General features: G+C 30.2%; 1 protein-coding gene across 1 annotated transcript in view; it reads left to right on the top strand.

The window, feature by feature from the left end:
• The window catches only part of LOC148235317 (acyl-CoA:lysophosphatidylglycerol acyltransferase 1-like), a 466,435-nt gene that overhangs the window by 263,394 nt on the left and 179,946 nt on the right, over positions 1-23,095 (top strand). Inside the window, exon 4 of the mRNA XM_088186294.1 lies at positions 9,599-9,813. Within this exon, the coding sequence (XP_088042420.1) occupies positions 9,599-9,813 (215 nt within the window). The remainder of the gene's footprint in view (positions 1-9,598; positions 9,814-23,095) is intronic.

Below are 23,095 nucleotides of genomic sequence, written 5' to 3'. Positions count from 1 at the left end.
AAGATTATTGAGTTATTTACATAAGTTTAAAATTAAATACTACTTAAATGTGTTTGCAGAAGTAATTTTACCATTAATAAATCAAAATTTGAAAAATTCGTATGAATACTAAGCCAATAAATGCATTCAAAGCTTTGTCGTAGTATTGTCGACGTTCGAGTGCAACATTATACGATGTACAAGCGCAAAGTGTTAATAATGGATGTAATACATAATTTAAAATAAAATTCATATGTACTCTGTAAACACTAATATCAAATTCGCACATAATTTGTGACGATACGTTAATTGTGAAATTGGAACTCATGTTATGAACGGTTCATTATATCATTCTAAAATTACAAACATTTGCTCTGAATAAAATACGTGTACATATAATTAATTAAATCATTATTACTAATAATTTTATGACAGTTAATTCAAAGATATCTCGATATACAATTTTAGTTATATCAATGAAATTAGATTTTATCATGCATATTTAGTTTTTTGCCAATGGTTTTATTAAAGAAAAAATCTTTGCACACCAGTGACACAATTCCAATCAAGTACAACAAAAAACTGTGTATGTATATATTATATGTATATATTAATATATTGTAAAAATTATAACAGATTTTAATTTAAAGCATATCTAAAACAGGTAATTAAATACATTTACATATTTCGATCTATACGTCATACTCATACATAAAAATTAAAAAATGACAATATAAAATGTACATGTGCTAGCATAAAATTGATTAACTTTACAGAAAAATCTTGTATTATAAATATCATTTCTTTGTAGCGATTTTACTTATTCATTTATTAGAAAAATCATAACTAAAGTATATCAAATAATATTAATGTCATAGTATATTACACATAATCAAACATTAAATGCAATTCTTATGATTAAAAAAACCATTAAAGAATAAAATCGTTGATCAATGATAATAACTATAATAAAACAAGACATTTTTAAATACAGTTGAAAGACAAGTCTTATTTCGTGTATTTTTTCATTAATAAGACATTACCGGAACAACATTTTTTTATTAATATCAAATTTTAATGTAAAAATCGATTGTGCTGCAGGAGGTAAACATAGTATAATATATTCGGTTGTAAAACCATTACTCTACTGACACGCTATTTCGATCATATATACTTAAAACATAATCGATTTATATTTATATAATACTTATTTTAAATTTAAATGTATCTGTATTTTTACTCCTTATAATCTCTTTGTTGGTTTAAATTAATTTGTGTATAGTTAATATTTCAGACCCCACAGGAAGCTATCTTCCCATTTCTCCCTAATATACATTTATTTTAAATATTTTTATTTAATTTGGCTTACTCTTACTTTGGGAGCCTGTGAAAAAGTATTCTAGATTACTTTCCGGTCGAAGAATAAACATTGTACCTTATTCGTTTTTTTGTTGTTGTTTATATATCTTTATTATTCTCAGTTTCCACTGAAGTTACGTAAGATTATAATTAATATTAAGTATGTACATTATGGTGTCACGATGAAATATTACAGGAAAATAATACACTTGATAGAATTGCACCTGAAATGAATTACATAAAGAAAAAAATAAACACTGCAGTAAATTAACATTATCTAGTAATATTTTTTACTTTTGGGTGTGGATAAAAAATATTATTTTCGGGTTTCGAGACCAGGAAGGTGTGATTTCACAGCCAAAATATACCCAGGAAAATCTAGCAACAGTTTATTTTTGTAAGCATATAATAATTGCCACATATGTATATATGGGAATGTAGCTGCTGCTATTATGTGGTAGAGCTAAAATAGCTGTTCTTGCAAGCAGGAGAGTCTTCACTACTTGTGTACAATTTTTTAATAATGCTGGACTATCCACTGATATGTTTCATGCTGTGTTTAGGGTTCAGACTCTGGAGCTTCTTCCTCCGTCTTTTGTTTCATATATTTTATATTGCTGGTTTGAGACATTTCTGACGTATCGCAGATGAGGATGTTTGCTGGCCAATTGCATCGCTTCTTCGATATACTGAAGAAATATGTTTACGCCTTAAAAGTGAAGCTACTAGATGGTTAAGAAAAGGGGTTAGATATAACAATAGGGTAGAACGTCTTGTCTATCGCGCATCTTTTCCAAACAAATAGTTTTTTTCGTACTTATAGATACTTACGTACGATTAACGTCTCGGAACGGATTTGTTAATAGATCGTCCATGAAATATTTACATTTATTAACACAATTGCTTAGTTTCGTGATCTTTCTTACTTTTGGACAAGTTGATATTTCTTTTTATTTGTTTGAAATAGTGGTTAGATTGACTTTTAAATTAATTGTGCCGGTGGTTAAAGCCCCTAAAGTGTGCATATAAAATATCAAAAGCAAAACTAAAATTGTTTGTTGTGATAATAATGACATAAAAATATTTTAAATAAAAAAATATGTTTTAAAATTATTTTACGAATTAATTATTAATTTACATGATATATTATACTTTATTAAGATGATTTTAATCTTTTTTTATTTGGAAATACAATAAAATATAAAGGAGTTAAAAATAATAATAAAAATATTTTTAATAAAGTCAACGAAATATATTTCTACAAATTCCTAATTAAAAGCTTATTTAATGATATCATATTTTAATTTAAAATCAATAACAATTGCGAATATGATTAACTCATGTAAAAAGGCACATTTTTAGTTCAGCTTTTAATATTTCATATGCACGCCAAAAGGTTTAAATATGTTTTTGCATTATGAAATTTCTTACGTGCGTAATTTTTACATTGTGTAATTATTTCAACGCGTTTTTTTACTTCTTGAATTTTTTCTTTGTAATTTCATCACTTAACCGTGCATTATACGTATGTACATGCATATAAATACGTATACGTAAGAATGAAATGTAATTAAAAAAAATATAAAAAGAGTAAAAGAGCTTCGGATGCAGGAGAGATACTGCAAAATTCAGTAACATGTTTGATTTCAAATACAACAAGAGGCCCCGAGCCTTGAAACTCGTCCTTTTATAACATTTAAGATAGCGAACAATTTCGAAGCAATTTGAAAATAACCTGTAGCACTTGAAATCAGGAAACACGTATGACTATTTATTTACTCCTTAATTATTTCTTACATTTATTATTTTAGAGATAATTTTAATATTGCTTCTAGAGATTGCAAACAAAATAAAACATTAGTACATGATTGTATCTTATATTTATAATATAAGGTTGCATCTTATGTAATAAAACATTCGCATACTTGGCTATCTGTAATTTATATAGATATCGAATTGTGCTAATCGAATAGTCATGTTTAACTATTTGGAGCGAACGTGCTGTATATTATTAATATAAAACAGCAATGCTTCATTGCCGAAAGCACGTTTATGATATTTAACAAATTATAAAACATTTCATGATGCGATTGTGGTGTCCCTTTGTTAGCTAGAATTACACTTTGAGGACCGCTGCTGCCGCATTCTAAGCAAACAAAATTCCAACTCTTTGTCCGCGAATTAACCGAGCGCGCGTTTTCGCTCTCGCTTGATTTGTTTTTCCTCGTAATCGCGCGCGACGCTTCTCAAACTTCCCTCCGAGACGAAACCGACAAGACGAGTTTATTTAATTCGCGCACCATTGTTGTTTCGAACCCGAGCTGCATACCTAGGTATAGATAGGTATAAGAGTGCAAGCGGTCGTTGTCTCGTGCTGCACTAACCTACAGTTGCATGTCCATACTCGTCGACGCGGACACCGCAGCAGCCTTTGTTTACAGTGTTTCTCAAACTTTTTACAGTCCATCGTATAAATTTTATTCTCCTTCTCGCTTTTACGAGTTGTACTGTGTGTATGTGTGTCATCAATGACCCACGTAAAATATATTATTGCTGTTATGTACGAGAAAAGGTTACAATCTGGCTCGCTTCGGAATATCGTTATCGTCTTTCGGGTCTTTTATTAACTTGCTAGGGTCTGAGTATGTAATTCGTATATTGTATCGTATATTGTTATATCCGGTAACGTATGAGATACGATTCCCGCGGCATTATCATAAAACGTATAGCTTTAACGCGCGACACAATGCGGATAATGCATTAAAAGTAGCCTAATTATAATATTTATTATTCATCACGAATGAAACCGTATAATTTTGTAATGTAATTATATTTTTATCGAGTAATTTAGGTTGATGTATGCTGTATAGTTGTAGACGACTTATCATGTAATTATTGATGTAGTTTTCTGTTGCCTGTTTAGTAGAAATGGCTTACTATAGATTTATGTTTTTAAATGTATTTAATCCAGGGTTTCCCAAACTTTTTCAGCGACGGAACACTTGTCAAATCCGAAAATTTTGGCGGAACACTTAACTTATTTTTTAGGCTGGGTAATTCATAATAAAATAAAACATGTTATTAAAGAAATATTATTAAATTTATTTATTAAACATAAAAATACAAATAAATAAAACTCCTAATGACTGATGATTTTGGGTTCTTAAATAACATTTTTTTTATATAAGGCACAATTTTGGTTAGTTGTATTTTCATATCTGCCGTGGCGTGGAGTCTATTTCTGTATTTTGTTTTTGTTGCAATATACTTAAAAAATCCCACTTTGCATAAATACGTCGTGGAAAACGGAAGTAGAAAAACCAGAGCTTGTTTTGACACCTTGGGGAACTCTTCAGTCAGACTCGCCCAGAAATCATTTAATGGCTGATATTTTTGTTTCAAATCAGAGTCATTAACTAAATTCTCATAATCCCTTAAGCCCACTGGTTTTACTGTCATGGAAAATGGGTTCCGAACTCAGGAATCGTCCTTACTAATTTTCGGAAAATATTCCGAAAGAGTTATTTTCAAGTAATATAGGTGCTCTAAAAATACTTGTGAAACTTTTTTATCTACTTGAAAATTCAATTAATTTAAACATTCATATCCAAGACAGGAAAACAATCAAAATTATTAGATTCAACCGATAAAATCTGAAATTGTAATTTTTTATCAAAAGATTCAATTTTATCTCTCATATTAAAAATTGTAATATTTTTTTCTTGTAATTATAAGTTAACATCATTTCACTTTGTAAAAATATCCGCCAGATATGCAGATGTATCAACCAGGAAGGATTTGTTAAAAAAATTATAAAATGATGTTGCAAATTATTTTGTGCTTTCAAGAAGACTAATAATTCATTTCGAAGTTCATAAAGTCTCTGGATAGCCATCTCACTTCAGTATGTAATAAAAGTGCTTCATGTTCACCACCAATTTTATCGCACAAAATTTTAAATAATCTGGATTGAAGTGGTCTAGATTTTACATAGTTTATCATTTTCACGGCTACTTCATAACATTTTTTAAATTTGTGGAAATTTTTTTAGTCAACAGTGCATGCCTATGCAAAATACAGTGACTGCTAGTAGCATATTCAGTCACATAAATAAAATTCGTATAACAAGCACTAATATCGTGTGATTAATTATCAAAAAAAATATTGTTTAAATAGGATCAAATTTTAAAGTTAAAAAAAAACAACACCGACTTATGAAACTTTTCCCTCCAGATTTTATACACATCAATGTTGAATATTTAACACATATTTTCAAGCTTTTTTATCAGATTTATGAACAATTTTTATGTATTAGCAAGACTAACATTTTTTTTAATCTACTCTAAATTTTTGTGAAATATCTATTTAGGCTCCGCGGAACACCTATTTTGGATCCGCGGAACACCAGTGTTCCGCGGAACATAGTTTGGGAAACCATGATTTAATCTATTGATTTTAAAATAGATTTTTTTATTTAAATTCATGATAATTATTTTCTTAATAGAAAATGAGACAGATGATAATTTTAGATACAGCTTTAAAATTTTTCGATACTCAATTACAATTAAATTATAATAATATAGCTGGAACGATAGACCAGTGGTATATGTCGGTGTCTAGTAACTAAAATACTTGGAATTAAATCTCATATGTACCTTAATGTTGTTCAATTTGTATAGTGTCGGAGAGATCGACTTTAGTTATCTTATATATAATTGGACGTGCTCGCTTTAAAATGAAACGCTCTACGTTCAATTTGTTACTCTATCGTATCGCTCTGTATTTATCTATTACTTTAATTATTTATTTAGCTAATATACAGCTTTGGCTATAATAATGGCGCACCTTTAAAATGGCGAATAACTTTTTACAAGTGCAAAGTCTGACTATATACATATTTTAGCAGGTAGTTTTAACCGTAAATTTGTCGTTTTTAATTGCTCACCTGAGTTTTATAAAAACATTGCAGCTCTAATTGTTATGTTTATTTGCGTGATTTCGGCCTTTATTTTTCGTTATATTTTTTTAATTTAATATTATTTTTTAATATCATATAAAACATGCCGAAAAACACAATTTAAGTGAAGCATTTTATTGCATTTGCATTAGTAAACACATTAATTATTCACGATACGCTATCCAAAATGCTTTAAAACGGTTCATTGGATATGGTTCTTACAAATCAAAGCCAAAAACTGGAAAAAACCAACTTTAACTAATGTTGGTTAATATAAAAAATATATTAAAAACTTATTCAAAAAGCTCTAAAGCAATATTTTTTGCAAAATTTGTACATACTTTTTTGGGTTTTTGGGGCCTCTGGCTTAGTATACGTGCGTCGAAGAGTCGGAAAAGAATATCTAGATGATTGCGTAGTACCTAAAGTCAAATATTGTGGCGGAAGTGTTATGGTATGGAGTTGCATGGATAGGAAACCTGTATACTTGCAAGAGTAGTATGGATAGTGACATTTGTATTTTAATGTTTTAATTCACTTTAATGGGTTCCTACTAGAAAATATTTTTAATCAGAGACCGCGTCACCGTCCGATTTCTGCAAGAAAACGTTTCGTGCTATATTTCGCAAAAAACAGGGGCTGTTTGCGTCAAAGAGTTTGATGCTTTTATAATGGCCTACACAGTTATTAGAACTAAATCCTATATAGCATTTATAATCTAAATTAAAATGAAAGGTTGCCCATCACAAATTGCAAATCTAAAATTGATCTGCAAGAAAATTGTCTCCGTCCACCTGCAAGTCATTAGTTAATAATATGTGAAAAAGGGTTGCAGCTGTAATTAAAGCTAAGGGTGGGCCTACTTAATAATTAAAATAAGCTTAAAAGAAACACTCTTTAAACATTTTTTTTATTTATATTTTCACGATTTTTTTTAATATAACACATTTATTGTGGTGCCTCATTATTATGGCGAAGTCTATTTATAATAATACACGTAAACAAAGGAAACATATTTAAATATAATTAATAAATATTAAAATTGAGTTTCTTCGATTGATTTTTGAATTTCCGGTAATAAATTCGTTTGTTTTTGATTGGAGGCTCTGACTGGCGACCAATGAAAAATCAGTATCTAAATATAAAACAAGATGGACGGTAGCAACGTGACGGTTGCTTATAAAAATAATTTTAATTAATTTTTCACGTGCGTTGTTCGATCCGTCTGAATATAAAATTAGGATTGCAAACTAACTAGGTACGTTTTATCTTTGAAAATTATATATATATATATACATAATACATGTAGAGATTAGAAGAATACAGTGATTAAGCAATTAAACAAGATTTCTAATGAAATATTCAAATTTTAAGTACCATCGACGGGTTCCGAGACCAAAAAGTGAGTATTATTGCTTCTAATTCTACGCATTTGACTAAATATAATTATGTATTCGAATTAAAAATTAACCAGGTAATTTTTAACCGTTAACATGTAACATATACTTACGTACAAGGATGTCGATCAAACCAAATGAATGTTAATAAAATGTATTTTTTTTATCTATTGATATTTGGAGATGCTACATTTCACGACGATTGCGTGACAATGATTGTGATGCAGGATGTTATTTAGCTGAAAAAGTTTGGTTTTATTTCTGCGTTAAGTTATAGTATATAATTTATATCATATGGTAATATAGCTAACATTTTTTTTATTGTTTTAGATTTTTATACAAAACACATTAAATGCGCTAAAACATAATCAATGACTTATATTCGCTTATATTGAACCAACTATAGGTGTTCGATTATTTTGTAGCATCAGTAAGGTATAGAAAAAATACTTTTTATAACCAGTCATATTACTTGATATTTATATATTTTGCGTATGTTATTTATAGAAAGCAGAATAATCATAATGGCTTATATTTGCGCTGGTTATAAATTTTCCAACACGTCGCGTCAGTGAAAATGAAAATAACTGACACAAGAAACCGGATAATTTGGCCACTTAGCATAATCCTAACGTCGGCGTAAGATATATAAACGTGAATATGGCGTACATAATTAATTGGAATATTACGAATCAACAATATACGTACTTTAACAATAATATTTAAAAAAATTGTCATTCAGGTTCAATAACGGTTTTTCCGAAACGCAATCATGCACGACCTTAATAAGCTCGTCGGCATAAGTAATTTAATAAACACCCAAGTTGGTTTGAAGCAGAATTAAATTTGTTTAAAACAGGTGCAAAGTAATGCGAAAATCAGGTATCTTGTTGAAATTATTCGTTATCCAGAAATAATTTGAAGTGTATAAAGAACAGGTGTAGAAAAACATTTACGTACTGTAATTTTACTGTAGTTTTTTTTAATATAATGTCATTTTAGGGATAGACCCATTGCCGCCCTATTAACCGTAACTGGTTCCTCAGACGATGGTAGAAAAAAATAGGCGATATTTTGTTCTACTCTCATCAGCAAGACAAAGTATCTTATAAACGTAGAGTTCATCAAATCAATACCACGTAGATTTAATCCGAGATAGACATCTCTAGATTTCAGACTTTGGCGTCTTATCTTTAATTGTTGATTTGGTCTATAGCTCAGCAGTCACATACGAACCGTTTTGAGACGACACAGTCGTCGAATAATTAATAAAATACAACTTTAAATCGATAAAATATCTTATTATTAAAAAAATGTTGTTACGCCATCAATACTATTGTATATATGATGGAATTTTATTATAAGCGCGTTTGTGTCAAACTCATCTAAGGTGTTTAAACGTACATATATACAAAATACAACTATTCAGCACATCACAATATTTTTATTTCAAAAGAAAATATGCTGCTTCGATATTTATCTATTTTATTTACGGGCCGCATAGTTTGAGGGCCAGCGGCATAGGTCGCGTGTTCCCACGCCCTTTTATCTCCTCGGCCGAGGTGACTCAATATCGGTACCGCTCCGCTCGGAATCCTCTCCGCTCTGAACATTTCAAAACCTATTGGCATTTTAATAATAATTTTTATCTAGCGAAACACAACAAATGCCGACTTACCGAGGCATTTCAATCGGAAATTCTTAGCTGACCATTGTGATGTCGTTCTGCTTGCAGTTGACATAATAAATCTATAGGGTCCTTCAGAAATAATGGCTCGATTTTACAATGGTTGCTTGAAATTACTTGTTTATTTAAGATGCTATGTACTTTATATTACTTATACTTATGTATTTGCCTCCATTTAGTAATTCCAAACTGACCATTATGTTCTCGTTATGTCCACAGTTGTCGAGGTCGGCGACGACATATCTAAGTGCATCGACGAAAGGACCCTGGTGCTGGCCAACCACCAGAGCACCGGAGATGTTCCAGTTTTGATGACTGCACTCAACGTGCGCCAGGGTATCCTCCCGAGGCTAATGTGGATAATGGACCGTCTCTTCCGATACACCAACTTCGGCATTGTCAGCGTGCTGCACGGAGATTTCTTCATCGCATCGGTGAGTACCCACTACTTTTTAAACTTTATGACAACGTATTACGAGCTGCTGAGTCTTTGTAGTAAATGGGATTAATCAACCAAGAAAGTGATGTCTTGTTGTAATTTAGAAAGCTCAACCGTCATGGTACGTTTAAGTAATGATACGACATGATAATAGGACAATACAATAAAAATCTACACAATGTCTATAGGTGATTAAATTAATTCAATGTTGAATCTAGCATCTATTTCCATATAATAATTGAGCACTGTGTATGTGTATGAAAAGCGTAACGGAAATTAACTTTGTATAGTTATAAAACAGTTTCTGGAAAAAAGTTTGTGTTTCACGCAGTAAAAGCAACCCAACAAAATTACAATGAAACCCTGGGAGAACAATACCGGTTTCTCTTACATTCATAGTAACGATTTTTTTTAATAAATACCAATTTATTTATTAAAAATAAATATTAAGTTTAATGTTTTGTGTTTTTTACAAATAAAAATGTTTATTTTACTTAAATTTTGTAATTAATATTATAATAAGAAAACTTTACAACAATTTTGCATTTTTTGCCACAAATAAGTAAATTTATCATTTTTTTCTTACAAGCTCTCAATTTTGAGATGTCAGTCTATTTTATTAAAAAAAATTCTAAAACACATATTTTTTTTTAATAGATATTGATTTGGATGTATTATTATGATACTATTACATACTAAATTAATTTAGGGTTGAGTTAATATTTTTATTTATTTTGTTTGAAATATTTCATCATTTCACATTGCTACCTGTAGTACGTGCTATTTGCACTAGAATTATATTTATTAGTTTTTCCTTAAAGATATTGTGTATTTGATTTATATGTTTAATTATTTGCTGCATTACGGTTAGTTTTAATTTTCTCTAACGTGTGTTATTTTTTCTTCTTCTTAAGGACGATTTTATGAAATAGCTTAAGGAAACAAACTAAACGTATGCTTAATAGCTAACAACACATGTCAAATCTTTGCTGAAAAAAAATATTATAAAAATTAAAATGCCTCACTTCATAAAAAACGATTTTTTGCCTATGATAATGAAAAAATAACCATAAATGTAAATATATTTGCCCATATTTTAACTACTCGTTATTTGAATATTTGTCCAACTTTTTGTAAGGAATTTGCTTAGATTATTTAAAGTGGAATATTTTTTTTTAATTTTTAAAAACACAAAATAACGATCGACTCTAAAAACACCTATTTTTTAAATTTTTGTGTAGTGAAACAACGCAGGTAGTCATTTGCTCTTTAATGTACCGCTGCATTATTTACAACTCTATTGTGCCTCTTTTTATAATCTTCTGTTGTAACTTAATAGGCATAAGCCCAATGCGTTACAACGGGGTAAATATGTACCAACTAGGTAAATCGATCGGACATAATGAATACCTACTAGTAATTGTTAAACGCCAGACTAAAAGTCTGGGAATCGGTGATATTTATTTAATTAATTTTAAATTATTATTTGTCATCTAATTCTGTTGGGGCTGTTTTTTTAATAATGGCGCATTTTATAAATAAAAATTTGAGTCATCTGTCGAAGTTCGAACCCGCGGCTAATTACCAGTCTGAGACCTTAAAGACTATTTATTTTCATATTTTGTATGTTATTATTAACATAACAACTAAAAACTGACAAAAAAGTGAAAACACTTCGTAATTGCCGAAATTCCAGAAATTACTTATATTTCTGAGTTCATATTGTGCTGCTGTGGACTTTCTAAGTTGCTTCTATAGAATTCTAATGTTTTATTTTTAGTTTGCCTCAAGTCATTTATTATGGTAATATTTTATTAGAATTAGAATTTAAATCTTGAACGATACTAGTCGATTTAAAGATAACATACTTTATTATTAAATACGCATATATTTATTTTAAAGATTTCACAGCTTTGCACCCCATTTATGTTTCTTTAAATGTGTCAAGAGAAGCTTTTTTTTCTATTGCATAAATTCAAAATTATTATGAATTAAACTTCTGGTTAATCATTTAGGTAAATTTAGTATTGAATCACGGGTGGATCTATATCATTTTAATAATATATACCGACATAAACTAATTATCCTAAATGTATTTATAGCAGCTTAAATATCATTTAGCAGTTTTGAAGTGCATACTGCAAAATCAATACGACCAGGACTCGCACCCTAACAAAATACTCCACAATCATTGGCCAGGCAATGTCTGCGGTTGTAAAGCTCTTAGTTTTGCCAGTCGGAATGTAATCAAAACATCTTATCCACGCTCGAGGGCTTAAACAATTGTCGACTTATCGTTTTGACGTGCACGCGGAAACTTTGCCGTTCGGATAGTATGCAAATTAAACGTTCGCCATTTACATATTTCGGGCCTGGTTCCTGTTCCGGTCGCCGCGGAGTCTCCTAATTAAATTTTTGATTTGGGACCCCCGGACGGCGGGAGCCTGGCGCGCGTCCAGTGCTTCGAAAGTTTCGGATTAAAAAAAACGATGTCGAACAGATTTACATGCAAATCTATACACCACTGCGTGCATAATCGATAGCTTTCGTCGGACAAAACCGCGTAATTTCCTGCTCCCAGATTGTGGTTCGAAAATTCAATCCGACGAACCCTCGAGTATATTTTTTTCCAATTTGGTAGCGCCCTCGAATGGGCGATAAAAATTAAATCACACGAACCCGGAAATACATAAAATTAAACTATACGACGCCGGTTTGGTAACTGGAGGAGATTACTCCGAGGAGTACGTGTTGAGTGCATCGTTAGATTCGTACAATAAAATATTTAGGTTAACGTTAAACTATAAAAAAATACCGACGTAATGTCAACATATTATCAATAAAACAAAATTGTATCTGAAAATTTCTCTTTACGATATATACTGTGTGGTAATTTAATATTCCGGTCTGACGCTGCAGTAGTCCTAAATTCAACCAGCATATATTTGATCTCAGTTATATCAATAAAGGTTGAACAAGAGAAGATTGTTCAGATTTCAGTTTATAGCGTCATAGAGCAACGATTAAATATTAATAATTGCCATAAATTTGGAAGAATCGTGATAGAAACAATTAAAAATGTGTATTGTCTGATTGCTAAAAATTTTTATTATGGGGAAAATAATATTAGTAGCACTTATGAACTTCAAACATATATATGTTGTACATTTAGTACACACAAGCCGAAACTAAAATTGGAAGAATCATATGTCATTTAATTTCTTCCCTGTATGATATAAAATTAGTGTAAAAAAATAACGATGTTCATCAGTTGCTACTTTTTTTTATTTAACTAAAAGTTTAGATAATGCCATTTAGAACTTCAACAAACTTTTATTTCATATAGAATTGGTCTAAAAATATATTTGTTGCTTTTATATATTTTCTAGATTTACTAGATTCTACTAAAAAATCTCCAAATTATCTATTATCATTGTTGTGTCTGAATTTATACTTTTTTTTAGTGTTTTACAAACTGCTTAAACTATAAAAATGTTGAGAAAAAACTTGATTTTAAATTTAATAAGACATTAAGACTCTTTGTACGTAAACTTGATTTTTTTATTTAGAGAATATTTAACGTTGTTGAATAAACGTCAAGATTGAAACGGGGTAATTTATTTTTGACAAATTGAAATTATTCAGACATGACATCAACTGTCTCGTTAACACATTGAAATTTAATTTTTTATTTATTTAAATGTTAGCATAAATCAGTAAAATTTGTCCAATGATTGTCTTCTTTTTTTAGTTTAAGATATATAAATATTCATTTATAAACTTCATCAAACTATTTACCCTATTTAAAAAATCTAAAAACAATTTTGCATATTTTACCTACTGCAATATGATGCAAATAAAATGTATAATCGATTGTCCAATATCTTCTGTACATATATTGACAAATTGTCGTTCCTAATTTAAGTTTAGACACATCTATTCATATTTTACTTTTGTTCTTGTTACTAATGATGTTAAACTTATTAGTAATATTCTTAGCTTTGTATTTCCTAGATTATGTATTTTATATTTTTTCAAGAAAAAATCTCATCATCTATTTTAATTATTTAAAGATAGATTGCGTTCATCGTATCATGTATGAAGCGCTTTTTTAAGCACATTAGTTATTAATAATAAATAAATTAAAATAAAGTTAAGGTTCACTTGAATATTCATATTTACAACTATTTTCCTGTTTTTTTTTGGTTAAAGTAGCGTGTTATAATTCAATTTAACTAATTTGTAGGTGATGAAAAATAATATTAACATAAAAACTCAACATAAAAAATATTTAGACAGTTCATTAATAAAAATAATTAATGAGCTGCTCACAGCTAAAATTGAGGAAAAAACGATGACTGTCGTTTCAGATTTCCATAAGAATTTGCACTTGTAAATATCTCAGTATGTTAACCAGCTTGATTTGACATCTAGTTCAAAATAGTTCCTAATAAAATTATGTTCTTAAAAGTAAGCAATTTAAAAATGTTAATAGTAGATTTTTTATATGATATTGCGGTTCATTTTTTACATTTTAATTATCGTAGTTTTAATTAATCTTAACTATTTTGAAAAAAATGAAAATAGCTTCTTTAAAATAATATAGATTAAAAATGTTTTATAATATAATAAATTTTAAATTCATAGTACTACATTGTTATGTATAGTGATCTACCAAATTATTTTTTGTATTAAAATATTTTGTAAAAGAGTTTTGCCCTAATTTTAAAAACTATTATATGAATTTTTTTCGTACGAAAATTGCACATAAAAGTATTCGAATTCTGCTTTAGATAATAACTATACTAGTCAATTAATGATGTGGTTATTTTTCTATTGCTTAGTAAATTTTAAACTGAAGAATTATATTTATCATAAAATGGCACATGTATAGGGTCTTAAATTACAGTACTATAATATACATAAATATAACGGCACTTATATATTTATTTTATATTTAACTTAATGTTTGTTCTTCAGCTTTGAAATATATAAATTAAATAATTTTATTTACATTCTCCAATGTAAAAGAATCATATTTATTTATCAAAGACGAAATCAAAAGCAACTCATTACTCGCAAGTCATGCGCCGCATCCCAATCGTTTGTTACGTATGAAAATTTCTCCCTACAGTGCCGCGATAATAATTGCGCCTCGACCAGGAATCTGCGTATATTCTTCGGAATTATGCAAACGAATGATTTTTATCCCGTGTCTCTCCGTGCGTGCGCGAACTCGAAGACTACGCAGGGCGCCTTATTATGCCGGATTAACCGGAGAATATTCCGGAACGCTTTGAATAATGCAGTAATAAACCGTGGACGCCATGAAAATTATGGCTCGGCTCTACCCGCTCGCATACATATGTATGCGTTGTAAATAGCAAACATTGGGGGTCGTTAATAATTTTCAGCTTCGGAGCTTCTCGAAGCGCCGAAACGACCCCATAAAAATACGAGTCGAGGAGAAGTAAAGTTGGCGTCGTTTGCACAATGTTCTAACACCTGTTACGGACGCCTTTGGGAAACTGTGATTTAATAATAATAATTGTTATCGTTCCCTTTCATTACGTGCACCCTATAAATATAAAAAAAATGAATAAAAACCATTTTATTTATTTTATCTCCATTAGACGCCTTACTAATATATTATATATAGACCTTCTGTGTATTCATCATTAATATTGATTAAAAGTTGTCCAATCAATTTAAACTACTTGAGTTATAGTATTTTTTTTTCAGTCAGAGTGTATTATTGCTTTCTGATTTTGGGGAGGGGAAGAATGTTTATGAGAACACAACGTATTTAAAAGACTCAAAACTTTTAATAATGAGTCACCTCTTATCTCAACGTACCTGATATTTTTGTTTGGCGTGGCACTTGAATTCAAATGACACTGTTTTATAAAATTCTTTGAAAGTATCGGAATACATCATTATTGAGGTAGACTTATTTTACCCCAAAATTATCAAAATCGTTTGATTTTAATAACCCTATTTTTTATTAAATATATACGATTTTTAATACATATTTTATGAAAATGTGTATTTAACTTTAGCAATTAAATAAATATATAAGTGAGGTGAACATGTATTAAAACATAAAATATAATTTATATAAGTTGACAATTACTTGTAAAATAAAAAAATAATTAATAATGAATCTTTTTATAATATACTAAAAAATAAATATATTTTTTCTTTAACTCTTAATAAATTTTTATGCAATTCAATAAATTTTTACTAAAATTATTTAGGCTTTTAGTAAAATTAGGTTAGATATATAATGCAATTTACGTTAGAAAATAGTGTAGTTAATTTTTTTATGGAATTTTCTTTTGATTTGGTAACCCTACTCCCTACATTTCCTAGCATCAAATCCAGTTTGAAGCCAGCAGAAAATTGTTACACCTAATTCGCTTTCCTTCAATTCGCCACAACCACCCTCGATATTCTATATATGTAGTTTGTATATATATATCCTATAAATCAGTTTTCAAATTGAATATTGCACCTAATACGTCTATGGCGAAAAGACGATGGATGCAATGCATGTCTGTGTGTGTATGAAAGTATAATCCATCAAAGTGATGTATGAAATTTTCACAATATGACAAAACCCGAGATTGACATGTCATACGCTCCAGCCCTAAGCGCGAATTCAATAACTCACTCGACAATAAAATTGACGTATTAAACATATTTATTATGGGATCAGTGTAGAATTAATTCAATAAAATAATCGTATTGTACCGAAACGGTTATGGTACTGAATAAGAGAGCTTTCCGAGATAAAACGTAGTGGCACACTGCCACTAACATAGCCAAAAAATTGCGCACCTAGCCAAAACTTTTAAATATAATGTTGCCTTTAAAAGAATTGCATGGTTATGAAAAATAAATTTAAGTGGGTTAATTTAACTGTTTTAAGCAAATTTTAAAAGACTTTCGGCATGATTTATGAATAGTCAATGTCATAAAAAATTATATTACACAGCTTTTCTCTAGTTTATTTTACAAATTGCTGCATAATAATTAATTAAATCTTATAACATGTTATTTATACGTTTTGTGTCGTAGATAAACGCCAAACTAATTATTTAATTTCCAACGAGCGTTGATAAACGACGCTAAAAGCAAAAAGGTAGATATCGCCGTCTCTAATGGTAAATGAATAAATTGATTGCGATCAACTGATAATTACAGACGGGTATAAATGTAACGGGAGAGTGGGAGTGGGAGGTGGCGGCAAGGGGAAACAATAGAAGCACCGAACACCTTTCACCTTCGTTCCCATGATCGCTTTCTATTCGGCGCACTATGGAGAGAACAAGGCATGTGCTCTATGTATAGATGAGAGTTTACAAAAAGGATTACAATGGTAACTTCTTCAATGGAACACACGAGGTCGAACGGTCCGGCTTATCACAAATCAAGTTACAAATAGTGGCACTTAGTCAAGTCCTGAGCCGGGTCGTCGTAAACTACGTATTACACAAGTGTGTAAGGATATATAAATTTATTAGGATGCATAATGTAACGTAGATATTTAATATTTAAAAAAATAAATAATCACTTACATATATACTATATTTAAAAAAATTAAAACAATTCTTTTGCTAAAAATAATATTAATTACACTGTAAATAGTTTTTCTAGAAAGTATCTTTTATTTATATCGTGTCTAAATAATCGGGATTAGTGATTTTTATATAATTATAATTCCGATTGATCATCAAAGATTTCATTAACCTAGATTTTTACAATCTCATTGAGGAATATCGTGATGATTAATTAAATTGAAGCTAGGTTGTACATATTATATTGAAATGAGAGAAAAATCTCTAAAAATTATCTATTTCAGCTCATAGAGAGATGTTTTAAAATGTACAAAAACGATCAAAAATTACAAATGGCAGTACTTTGAGATCCAAATCAACCAGTCGCTAAATTATCAGATCTCACACGTACTCAAAATATTTAACGGTCTTTTCTAACTTGTTTAGATGACAAATTGCAACCTGTTTAAATTCTAACGCAAACTAATTTGCATACGATCCTAGCTCGTCGTAATTGTTTGTAGCAGCAAAAAGGGAATGAGCACTACAATTCCCCTAGGCTGTCCATGTGTATAAAATCAGATGCTTAAGACTTGATTCCAATAACACATCAATCAATTTTATTTGGGCTCTCCAGTTTAAATATACGAGGGTTCGTACGAACTCGAACTGATCATCAACAGACGAGATCGAAAAAGCAGCCGCTTCTCTCTTCACGTCAACCCTTGTCCAAATTGCCGTTTAGAGACGACTGTACCATTTTGACGCAGGCACGACTAATAGGACTTTGCGTACATGTTAACCTAATTATACAAATTTACGTGAACAAGATTATATTTTTTCTTCTAAATAATATAAAATTTAAAATGTTTTCTTTTTTTGCATTTTTCATGATGAACATATCTGTGAATATTTATTATAATATGGTCATTAAATAGTTTAATATACAGTAATGATACCAGTTTTTTTGCAAATAGCTTGAAGTGCAAAAATAAGTACCATTTCATATACTATAATGTTAATTGTACGAAAAAATCACGAGTTGTCCATGAGGTCCGAAAGGTTGACGACCGCTGATTTTTTTGTCATTTAATTGAATCGGTATTTAAAGTAACTACTTATACTATAAAAAAAAACTAAATGTATTAATAAAACATACCAATCAAATTATTTTAGAACTTTTAAAAACTAAATATACAGTTGAAATAGATAGGATTTAATTCAACATACACATACATTAAGTTATATTATCTCTGTCTTTTCTTGTTTTTTTATTGATAAATCCCCAAACTATCATATTTTGTTTTGCTTTGCTTTCGAACATATTCTAATCTGATTTCGACTTACTATAACACACATCAATGCCATGTTTATTTCAAACGTTATTTGCTCGAGAATTGGTTTTCTTTGGGGGATGTCTGACGTATGACCGTTTGACTGATGGTTTTTCTGCTGCTATTCCACTCATGTTTCTTATTGCCATGGTGATAATGCGTATCCTCACATTTGTCAAAATATCTACACTCACTCTCAGACCATTTTTCTTTTGACTAACAAATTCGCGCTTCATTATAGCACAAACGTCCAATTATTTATTTTAAGGAGAGAGTTCAAAGGATAATAAATTGCTTTAACAAAAAGAACACGTTACAAATCCGTCGTCGAAAATGTTCCTTTTTAGAATTAAGGTAATTAAATATAGTACCAAAAAAACGCAACGAACAGCAAATCATTGCTCGCTATCTTCTCTCTCTGAAAACACTTTACGATGTCCATTACCAAATTGAAGATGTTTCTTCGAGACGTTTAATTAAAATAAGTCACGGCTGGGGGGTCGTTCCTCTGCCGCTTCATTACACCCCCCATCCTCCCAGAATACCGCCCTCTTCGGCCACCTTGCATACGTTCGTTTTGCAATTAACCGGTAGAGGTAGAGGAGAAGAAGGCTTGTTGGGTGCGGCAGTAAAAAAACAATAACCCCGGATGGAAGTGACGAACCGTAAAAACAAAGGCCTTCTTAGTGGAAATTTACGATAGCGGCCGGGGTTAAGTTTAAAAGGGGCGATATAATGTTGGGAAGACACCGGCGGCGTTCTCAATCTTGATACCGTGGGTCTCCGGCTTACTTTATCCGAACACTATTCGCATGAAGTTTAGCCCTTTTATCTGCGCATATTTTACGTGGCCACCTAGTCACTTTCCAAACACCTACATACACCGTATAACTACATATAATGTGATAAAAAAGCTTGTAGACTGAATTTAAAATTCTCAAATAACCACAATTGTAAATTGTCGAACCACAATAACAACGACGATAGGCGACACGCATGAGCCTTTATCGATCGCTAAGTCATATCTCTAACTCCTGATAGATAGAACTATGCATACTTATTATTTCTACTAGTGCATTTTTACCTTTTCAAGGAAAGAGGGAAAGTGGAAAAAATCTTAGATGTGGTTCGCCGATGAATATGCGATTCAGCCTTTAATATTTTCAATAACGTTTATATAATTGATAGTCACATTAATTAAACATATATATAATAAAACAAGACAAGACAATGCTTAAAGCAGCTACTTTTAGTGATAAATATTTGAGGGGCAAAATATCTGAAGGTGTATGGTTTTAAATATAACAGCGTCTACTTTCTTCGTTTGCTACCGAAAGTCTTAATATTTATGTTTGTCTATAATGGTATAATAGTATTCTTTGTATGTATGTGTGTATTTTTAAAATTTGCTCATACTCATACCCTACCTATTGACAAATCAATAAATAGGTATTAAGATTAGTTTATATAAACTTTTTATTTTATTTATTTTTTTTCTCATACAAAATATATTACTTCATAATACATAATACTTATTTTTAAAATAAATATTCAGGAACTGATTGATTATTGTTACATTTATTAAAAACATGTAAATATACGTAGATGTTAATTGTCAAAAAACTATTAATATAACTATTAAATTAATTTAATCAACTTGAACCTATTACTAACATGTATTATGTATTATTTTACTTCATGCGTTAAACGCGAATCTGAGGGTTTATTAAATTATAAATGTTAGATAAGCTTTTCGGGTTTTGAGGCCGAAGGGTGTGACTTTCCAGCCAAATAGACGCTTTAAAAGCTGGTAACAGTTTATTTCATAAACATATATAAAAAAAAACATAGATGCTGCTATCAGGTGGTTGAGTTGAAATAGCTGGCCTTGGAAGTCGGAGAATCTTTGTTGGCATGTCGAGTTGTATTATTGTCGGAACGTCGTGGTTTTTGTTTCCTCTGTCTTCTGCGTCTATCATCGCGCTTTTTTTTGTGACCATATGTCACATATTTTAAGATGTTGATTTGAGACAGTTCTGCGAATTGCAGATAATGATGTTGGGTAGCTAATTGCATCGCTACATGGATACATCTACGAAATTTTCTTATGGGTAATTAATATCTTGGGACGGATGTGCTATTACTTGGTGCGTGAAATGTTTCCAGTTATTAAGGCAATTGTTACGTTACGAGATCTTTCTTTTATTGTTGTGTGAAACCTTACTTTCGATACATGTTAGTTTATCTTTTCGTTTATTTGAAACGGTCATTAAAATGACCTCTAAAATATAACAAATTTTGCCGGTGAATTCACCACAAACTGTTATATTGATTTAATAATAATTTTGCATGAATGGGCTTTATCGGTTTAGTTAGCTTTTCAAGTGTTAATAACTTTGCTAATAACTACATACATATATACTCAACTTGTGCAGATATTAGAAAATGTTTTTCTTACTAATTTCCTTTTTTCAAAAACATTTTGACAGTTGATTTTGTACAGATCACGCATGATGGTGCGTTCACAGTTTTTTTTTAATAAAACTAGTTTATTATATGAACTTCCTTTATAAAATTAAACGAAGGTCATTTACTCAATTAATAACATATATTATATAAAGCATAAAATACAGTCTATGTTTTTTTGTGTCGCACCGTGTGTGTGTATTTGTGTATGCATACACATGAACTATAGTGCAAAAGTGTATTATATTGAAAATGGCGTCGTGGGAGGGTGGTGTGATTTCATAAATATCATTTAGCCTGTTGTTGAAATGGAAGCTCTTTCATGGTGCAGATTTGAGCCCTTCGTTTTAACTTTGAGGAAAATTGCGGTATTTATGCGTTCGAGACGTTACGCGGAGATGGTAGATATTTTTTGTTAAAAATGCTATTATAGGGAAGAGAGGGTGTTTTTATTTATTGTTCAAATTAGTTTTAATCGAAGAAAAAAGAAAGCTTTTTGGATTAGCTTTATATCTGGTTTGCCGAGATAATTCTACCAAGTCGGTCGGGGCCAGCAAATTATCCCATTACTCCCGCAAGGCGCATTTTCTATCTTGTGTGGTAATCGAGGTTCCAAAAATAAAATACGAATAAAAAATGGAATTGGTTTCAAACATAATTACTTGGGTTTTGTCAAATAAAATAATTTATTAATTCTAAAACATATTTAAAAGAGCAGGTGTGTCCTTTAAATATTTTTGTGAAAAAATCCCACGACTTCTGTACCAATAAATTAGCAGAAACGTTGAGAACCCTTGCGCGTCAAGGGTGGATTTGTTACTTTGGACGAAGGTGTGCTAACATTTAGGTACCGGGGGATGAGTAAGGACGGACCCCTACTTTCGTGAAGCCTAGGGGGATGAAAGACATTGTTTGAAAATTAGACACATATTTATATGAAGAATTATTACTTTAGGGGGATCGCGGTTCAAGGTGAATGCGATGATGTCATCTTATCACTATTCTTTTTATATATGTTTTTATAAAAAAAATATCAATACTTATGTATTTTTTAATTAAGGAAAACAAAACGGCAATTCATATTTCAAACAACCCCACTAAAACACTAATTGAGGCAGTCCCACATGACATTGTTCGACCCTCCTTTATGTTTTACAATTTATGTCTATACTTAATATTTTCATTTGGGATTAAATTAAATTTATGCGTATAATATAGTTCTGAGAGTACCGAGTTGAGCAGTCTTATATTATTACTGGATGTTTAATGGCCGGTGTTCAAATTTCACTTTAGGGACTAGCATAGTGAATCGATGGTACTTTTGGTTGAACCATGTAATGAATGAATATAAAATATCTAATGAATCTATAACAAAATTTAAGTTAAGATAGGTTAAAATTAGTTATTTGTAAAATTACAAGCTGTTTTTAATAGTTTTTCATATAAGTGGCTAGTTGGCAGAGAAATATAAAAGTTTGAATTGTAAACTCAACATTAGGAGTTAAAACTGGATCAATTGTATAAATACTGTCTTTGATATCAGATAATGAAACTTATAATCTCATCGTTTCTACCTTGAACGAAAGCACCTATTAAACGACTAGAGATATTTAAGTTATGCCTTAAACTATTTAGATTGCTCAAGAAATAAATTGGGATGTAGTAGAGACGTTGATCTCTTCCTCTTTCCTTGATCTTTTGTATGCCGTAAGACTGCCATAAATAAATTAAAACTTTCTTTGTACTTTTTTTTAACTAAGCTTAGCCTGAATTTTAATCTAGTGCAAACGACATTGACGATATATTTTAACTTTCACTTCGATCTTATATCTCAAAAAGGATAAATTATAAATAATAGCCAGTATTTATATGATATGTTCTGTATGATCAGCATAATAATACATGGTTATTATTAAGG

The sequence above is a fragment of the Plectrocnemia conspersa genome, unplaced genomic scaffold, assembly GCF_051122295.1.
Source record: "Plectrocnemia conspersa isolate PC_06_02 unplaced genomic scaffold, ASM5112229v1 ptg000005l, whole genome shotgun sequence".
In the NCBI taxonomy this organism is placed as follows: Eukaryota; Metazoa; Arthropoda; class Insecta; order Trichoptera; family Polycentropodidae; genus Plectrocnemia; species Plectrocnemia conspersa.
This window is presented reverse-complemented; position numbering and strand designations above follow the sequence as displayed.